This window comes from Beta vulgaris, chromosome 5 (assembly GCF_026745355.1).
Source record: "Beta vulgaris subsp. vulgaris cultivar EL10 chromosome 5, EL10.2, whole genome shotgun sequence".
Lineage (NCBI taxonomy): Eukaryota > Viridiplantae > Streptophyta > Magnoliopsida > Caryophyllales > Amaranthaceae > Beta > Beta vulgaris.
The window spans coordinates 18753628-18761701 of NC_079206.1; the positions used below are offsets into that span (position 1 = coordinate 18753628).

The 8074-nt window shown below is 35.7% G+C and overlaps 1 protein-coding gene across 1 annotated transcript; it reads right to left on the reverse strand.

Annotated features, from left to right (window-relative positions):
• LOC125497332 (protein NRT1/ PTR FAMILY 5.4-like) lies at positions 1–7763 on the reverse strand. The gene is made up of 4 exons (XM_048643900.1): positions 7595–7763; positions 2674–2888; positions 1158–1918; positions 1–1062 (listed from the first exon to the last, which is right to left on the reverse strand). The coding sequence occupies exons 1-4, from the start codon at positions 7713–7715 to the stop codon at positions 234–236; spliced, it is 1926 nt and encodes a 641-aa protein (XP_048499857.1). The 5' UTR covers positions 7716–7763; the 3' UTR covers positions 1–233.
• Between the last annotated feature and the right edge of the window lie 311 nt (positions 7764–8074).

Here is an 8074-nt window from a genome sequence, read left to right on the forward strand (position 1 = left end):
TTAATCTAGTATGTGTCAATTATCAACGTTGCATGTATTGAGAAACGAAAGAAATATGAAAGTGGAGAATTGGAGTAGTAGAGCAAAGTAATCTGTTCATCATTGAGCTCTATTAGCTAGGTGGTACTTATACATAAAAGATACTAGGGAAAGAAGGGGATGAAGCCGGCAAGCTTCAACTCTCTTAATTAGCTAGGTGGTACTTATTACTTCCCCTTCTCTGCCTGAAGATTCTAAGGGGAGGGTGTGTTGCTGGCCAGCTTCCGCTCGCTTGACTGATGGCGGGAATATGTAACTGCAACCTTAGTATACAAGACGAGGCTAATGAATCCAAACGCTCCCATAAGCGCATAATAATAGTGAAGATGACTACTATCTAAGTCATAACCGAACCAACTTGGATGATCACCCTTTTCGGTGGTCTTATGTGTGATGGAGAACATAGAAAGGCTTAGTATATGCCCAACACCAGTGATACCTTCTGCCATAAAAGACCCATATGATGGTCTGATGAGTGAGTCAGACATTTCGTGGCTAAAGAAATCACCGATGCCATCTAAGGCTAACCCATCCATGGCACCCATCAGCAAGAGCTGGGGCAGAAGCCAGAACGCGGATATTGTCTCGTAGTTGTTTGAGGCTTTCCGTCTTTTAGCCTCAACAAAAAATGCTACTGTAAAACAAGGAAGAAACAGCAGCATCCCGAGTCCTACTCGTAGTGCACCATAAAATCTTGTGCCAGTTCTCTTAACTCGTTTAGCCAATACCCACCTGCTCAATCCACTGACAAGCTTTCTTGTTGCGTCTGAGCTCAATAAGAAGATCTGGATGGGTATCTCTACTGAATTGAGATGTGTATCCATGTAGGCTGCTTGCTCCACAAAGAATGTATTGCTCACAGATGTCATTATACCATACATGAAGAATATCGAGGACAGTAGAGTTAATCGTATGGATCTCTTGGTTTCCTCCACTTCCTTGACTGTACAAAGTCTCCCATTCTTTAATTCGGTTGTAGGATTCTCAGTATTTGGGTCATATAATGTAGCTCTGTTGAGTAACCTGTATTTGGCCACAACAAGCTAGTTTAAAAACATACAAGGACAAGAGAATATTAATTAGCTATAGATATACTTGAACATTAGAAAATATATTACCGAAATCTATCTGTAGGACCATTATGTATCTCAATAATTTGGCTGTGATTGCCATGGTTGTCTTCAACTCTATGACCTTCTGTTTGCTCGTACTCGTGATCATCACCAACACGACCACAATCTTTCAATGATTTTGAATAATTGGTATGTGCCTCAGATACTTGATTATTGTCATCACCAGCATCACCACTATCGACATGATCAATGCCAAAGTACTCTTGAGTTCGAGAGATAGCATCATTGTGTTTCTTGATTGCAATTTTAACAACATGTAAAATTGGTGAAAGTGGGCTTCCCTCTGCTTTTTCAGCCGGGTAGTACCACCGGCCTAACAAAAATATGATAGAGCCTTGTCCTAAGCCACAAGCAATTACTAAAAATTCAGTACGAAGGGTTATTTGAGAAACAGGGAACACGAAAACCGCAATACTTAGCCCGGTTATAACAATGGCAATCCTCTTCTTCTTTTCCATGATTTTGAGCCAACACATACTCAATTCTCTAGTTATCGATCCTGTACAAGAGGTACTTGATCGTGTTTTACCATCAAGATTAATTGTTTGACTTGTTTTGCTCTCTTGCATGTCTTCATTAATATGCTTTTGATCTTTTTCTTGTATATTCAGCTTGTTCCTCTCTTCATCCTCTTCGACAGAAACTGAATAGTATGTGGTACCACATTGTCCCAACGTTACCAAAACCAAAGCCAAGTAAAACAAGAACCCATGATGAGGGAATGAAGCGCGCAACATCAATAACCCCTGAATTCATCACAAACCCTCCATGGTTAGAACTTAGAAGTCTTAATACTCAAGCCAATCTTCTTTTATTTTTCCTTTTTAGCTTGTGAATGCATATTGCTATGGATTCTATGATGCTTATCTTTAGCTTTGCAGTATTCGCGAAAGGTTGATTTCGTTATCTTTATGTTGATGAAAATGATACCATTGTGAAATTAAGTTAGAGGCGGATAATATTAGCTAAATTGATGAAAATGATAGCATTGTGAAAGACAATGTGTTATCCCCTTAGTAAAAAAGCACATTACTTTGACAATCAAAAGGATCAATCTTCTGGGCAGGCTTATAAGTTGTGGCACACTTAATATACGTGAGCAATATCACCAGTACTTCGATTATTCTAACTAAAGTGTTCTAAAAGTACATTAAGCAAACCATGTTAAGGCAAAAAAAGGGGTTTATTTGATCTTGTGTTTTGTGTTGAGCATTGATGATCTTAGATTGTTGTATGTGAGCTCACTTTCATGTGGATTTTGAGATTTAACTCTGTTCTTTTTGTGTTGAATCTCATTGATCACCACATGTCAGTATTCAACATTGGAGAAAGACGAGAGACTAAACCACTACTTTATAAGATTAGGAGTTACTCCTATCATTAATTGATTTTATGATGGAATCTCCTTGGGCTTATAAGTGGGCTAAGACTCTCCTCTCCTTATTAGCTCTACATTCTAAAAACAGTTTATTGCCAAACTATTGCGTTAATAGTGGCTTACCACGAGGTATGAAAAAGATGAGTGAACCAACGTCCAGGATTTGCCTAGGAAGGTGTCGGCAATATAGGCAGTGGGAAGCAGTAACATGTCTCTAACACCGCTTTGGATATTTGTTAATATAACCGCATGAAATAATGTGAGCTCCCATACTCCAGTTAGTAGTGTGATCAATACCATAAACTCGTAATCCGCCAAGTAGATGCTCAACTGCAGGCCTAGCAATATAATAGCAAAAAGGCTTGGTCACTTCAGTTAAAAAATAATATGGACATTAACTTGAAAACAAATCTTTTTTTTTTCATCTTTCTCATTTTTAAGAATTCCTCCACCTTTTATTAGGTTATGTTCAGTTCACCTTATTTTTACTTATTTCAGATGTAATCAGATCAGATCAGATCAGAAAAAATAAGTTCAGATCAAATCAGAAAAAATAAGTTCAGATCAGATCAAAAAAGATAAGTTCAGATCAGATCAGTTCAGATCATGCTTATATTTAAAAATCATTATTACTATTAAATATCTTTCATTACATATTAGTAAAAATTATAATAACTGAATATTCATAAAGTACTCATTGAGACGAATCAAACAAGACCACACATGACTATATTTTTTCTTATATATTATAATGAAAAATCTAAAAGATAAGATCTTGTAATCAGACCAGATCAGATCAGTTCAGATCAGATTAGTTCAGATCAGATCATATCAGATCAGAAAAAATAAGTTCAGATCTGATCAGATAAATTCAGGTGAACTAAACATAGCCTTAGTTTACCTGCTTTTTTTTAGTTGTCTTTTATTAATTTATTCACTTTTTTTTCTTTTTTTTTAAATGGACCCATTAGTCTTATAAAAACTTTTGTATGTGGCTACCACATCATTAGTTGATGGCGTGACCACTTCATATATAAGATAATTAATCAATTATTAGGGTTATGACGATGATCAACTGGGTTACCGTGATATATGGGGTTTACTACAAAATAATATTACTTAAAAGAACAAATGAGGTCTTTTTTTAATTGGTTGATTTTACATATATGTAGTAATTGAGGTTACTTTTATGGACACAATAAAGTTTTACATATATGTAGTAATCGAAGTTACTTTTATGGACATAATAAAGTTATCTTGTGACTATATGAGATTAAATGTATGAATAAATAAATATTACTCTAATACACAAATGTAGCCACGCCATATATTTTTGTGTGGCTAGCCACACACAAAACTTGCTACTAGTCTTATATAATATCTTGAGTTTTTCTAACCTCTACTACAAAGGTATAGGTTAAAATCATCAAAATTTCTATATAAAATATCATTATATAAGCATTTTCCATTTCAAAATTTAATCTAACGAAAAAATCTTATATGATTTTCTTTATCTTCAATATGTATCCTTATTTATTATCCCCAAATAAAATCTTGATGTGTCATATATTTTTGGGTAATGTTATATGTAGCCCTTAGGGCTACATATAAGCATTAAATACATTTCTTTAAATGGAAACAATTTAAGAATTCAAGACACATTTTCACATCAATTGAGGTAATAAATGCTTGATTTAATATTTTATTTCCATTTTAAGCACCTTATACATAGCCCTAAGGGCTACGTATATCATTTTCCTATATTTTTTAATGAAGTGTGGAAATTCTTAAGCTATACCTTGCTTATGGCATAGGTTAGAAAAGTCCTATCGTTCTCTTTCTTGGCGCACAATAAATTAATACTTTCACTTTCTCTTTGAATCCTACATACTATTTCTCTTAAAACTCTGTACCCAAAGAAGTGAGCAAACTAATAAGAGACAGAGGGAGTAATCATCATTTGAGGTGAATAGGGCAGTGATCGACTCTTTTTCTCCCTCCCTTATCTCCCTAAAAAAACTCTAGTATTTCTTTAGCGAATTCGAGGGTGTCACCATCCTTTTTGACAGTGATAAGCCGCAATTTTTAATTTTATGTACTGATTATTCTAGTTTTGCTTAATAATAATATTCCTTTCACTCACTTTTAACGAAAATTTTTACCTTACTATTGGGCCTTTATTTGGTGCAAAGAAGTATCTATTAATATAAAGCATTAAATAGTTCATTACAACCCAATAATTTGCGTAAATCCATACAATAATGGAGGAGAAATGTCCTTTTTTACCCATAGACAAAATGGATCTCATTTTTTCTTCGATTTTTCACCATATACCTTTGATAATTTTTTTTTACACCATATACCCTTTCGACTTTTGAAATTCACCATATATCCTTCACTTTTCAAAAAATACATCAAACTACCCTTTTGACTAACGGTGTCAGACTTCCGTTAGTCATTAACCCCTAATCTCCCCTAAACCTAATTAACTATCCTAAACCCAAAACCCAAATTAAGTAACCCTAAACCCTAAACCTAACGAATCCTAAAAACGTAACCTTAAAATCCCACCAGCGCCCACCCCCAAGCGACCCCAACCCACCAACCCCACAACTCCATCCCCACCAGCCCCCTCCCCACCACCCCCAGCTTGCATCCCCCCTCCCCTTCGAAAAACAGAGGAAAGAGGGAGAGCGTCGGGGTGCGTTTTTCCAGCGAAAACAGAGGAGAGAGAGCGTTCTAGCAAAAAAACAGAGGAGAGAGGGAGCGTTCTAACGAAAAACAGAGGAGAGAGAGCGTGGGGGTGTGCGTTTTTCTAGCGAGGGTGTTGCTGTGCATAGGGGCTGCGGGAGAGGGGATGAGGAGGCGGGTCTATGGGGGAGGGGTGCTGGTGGGGGTTAGGTGGTGGCGCTGGGGAGGGCTGGTGGCCCTGGTGGTGAGACTGGGGAGGGCTGGTGGTGGGTTAGGAAGAGAGAGAGTTAGGTTTTACTTAGGGTTAGGGTTAGAGTTAGGGTGAAGGAGGGGTGTTTAGGGTTATAGTATTAGATTAGAGGTCAGGGTTAGTATTAGGCTTAGATTTAAGTTAGTTAATTAGGATTAAATGGGAGTTTAGGGGTTAATGACTAACAACGTTTAACGCCCTCAGTCATTAAAGGTAAGTGAACGTAGTTTTTGAAAAGTGAAGCGTATATGATAAACTTCAAAAGTCGAAAGGGTATATGGTGCAAAAAAAAATTGTTAGGGATATTTGGTGAAAAAACGTTTTTTTTTCTTTCACGTTATGTGCAAAAAATGAACGTGATAGGAATTGATTTTTGAACTCGTCTATTAATAGAATTGTTCATTACAAAGACTATACTTCATATTCTAAGTTTCTAGATTTAGGAGAAGTGCCATTATGTGCTTCCCTATATTTGTTAAGTCCAAGTACCGAAGGAATTGAAGAAGCTAAGAAACTGAAGTATTTTCTTTTTTGGAAAATTTTGAGAGTAAATATGATTGTGACTTGTGAGAGGATATAAAATCAAGTGAAACCAAATAACAATCAATACGTTCTTTTCTTTCTAGTTATAATAGGTAGAATTTGCATTGTCTACAAGCTCCACATTGATCATGTAGATTGGCTTCATTATGTATTGAAAATGTATTATTTATTAACAAGTATAGGAGTCATAAGGTAACAATAGATCAAATAATCGCGACGCAAAAACAAACTTCTGGAAGCAAGTCTGGAAGTCAAACATATTCCCGAAGTGGAAGCACTTCTTATGGAAAATATTGAACAACGCAATACCAACAGCAGACAACCTAATCAAGCGTAAGATTAAGGAGGTTTGCTGTTGGTATTACGTTGTAATCTGACAATCCCTGAAGAGATGGGCTTGTGCAATAATCAGAGAGAATCTGCAGCCCATCTCTTCAGGAATTGTCAGATTACACAAAGAACTTGGTGTTCCTCAATGGGGATAGTAGCAGCCAACGGATCACAGATAAGGATTCAAGAATGGATATAGAATTTTTTAAATCTATTCAAAAAACGAAAACAGGAGGAAGGCGCAGATTTTGAATTGGACTTCATATCTACCCTCTGGGGTATTTGGATACACCGAAATGAGATTATTTTCATAAATGACAAACCAAACCCAAGAAGAATATTGCAAATAATCAAGGACAACAAACTCAGAGCCAGGGAAAATATTGCAAAAATGACAAATCAAGCAGGGGGTAGAATAACAGCAGCCAGGAGGAAGGAAACACAGCTAGAATGGTCTGTTGGAAATAGAGAAACAAGAAACGTTCACACTCTGGTTGTGGATGGGGCTTGGAAGAAGAATGTTCGAACAAATCAGTGGCAAGCAGCGATAGCATGGAAGAATCTAAATGGAGATCCAAAAGAGGAATCAGCAGGGAAAATCTTCGCAAATTCTGCAGAACAAACGGAGGCTTACGCAATCTTGAAAGCTCTAACAGATATGGAATGGAGATACACGGGGATAATTGTTAAGACAGACAATCAAGAGGTCATCCAAGCTCTTAGAAGCCAGAAAGATACAAATAAGAACATAGATAACATAATAAAGGATATCAAAATACTAGCGAGGAGTTTCCTTTATGTTAGTTGTATTAAGGTAAGAAGAGAGGAGGTAAACTTAGCTCACATCCTAGCCGTTAAGGCAAGGAAAAGCTAAATTTATGCTACTCTTATTATAGCTTGTTTTACCCATTGTCAAAAAAAAAAAAAAAAAAAGTGTTACAACTACAAAAGACCATAAATCATTGCTCATAAAAATCAATGTGAAACCAAATTACAACAAATACTTCCTTTTCTTCTTCAATTATAAGAGTCCGAATTTGCATTATCTACATACTCCACTATAATCACGTATATTCACCGCATTATATATACATTGAAAGGTATTGTACATTGACACTTATAAGAGTCCCAGACTCCGAAAATAAAAGCATATAAAGCATTGTTCAATAGTTTAACTTAAACTTCTTTTAAATTTAATTTACCATAAAAGGTTGGAAATTTAGTACCAACCTGCAGTAAAGATGATCTCTCTCTCAGGAACAGCGAAAAATCTCTTTAGGCGACGCTGGATGATGAAACATCTTGTTGTCTTCTGCTCCTCCTGTTGTGTCTCATTTTTTGTGACCATCATGCCACTCGCTCTCCCAATACAACAGAAGTGAAGTGTATGGATCCACTATTTAAGTATGTTTGATAAATCTCAGACAGTATACCACAAGATTTCGTATAACATGTATATATCAAATATTATTTATGTATGTAAAAATGTTATTTGTTTTTCGTATAATAAATAATATAAGAGAAAATCAACAAAAACAATATATATTTACGCACACAAACAATACTTATTATATACAAAAATAATATTTGTTATATGTATACTTGTATTTAATACATCTGGTGTCTATCTATTATCCCTTATTTAAGTACTACTACTTCATAAAAAAAATACGTAGAAATTAAGCTCTAGGCCACAGAAACATGTCAGCG

Bases quoted from the DNA above. Each gene is read 5' to 3' on its own strand.
- LOC125497332 (XM_048643900.1), bottom strand. From the start codon at position 7,715: ATGATGGTCACAAAAAATGAGACACAACAGGAGGAGCAGAAGACAACA. The intron at 1,919-2,673 runs GTAAGCCACTAT...TGATGAATTCAG, and splicing joins CATCTTTTTCATACCTCGTG to GGGTTATTGATGTTGCGCGC. The intron at 1,063-1,157 runs GTAATATATTTT...GGCCAAATACAG, and splicing joins GGTCCTACAGATAGATTTCG to GTTACTCAACAGAGCTACAT.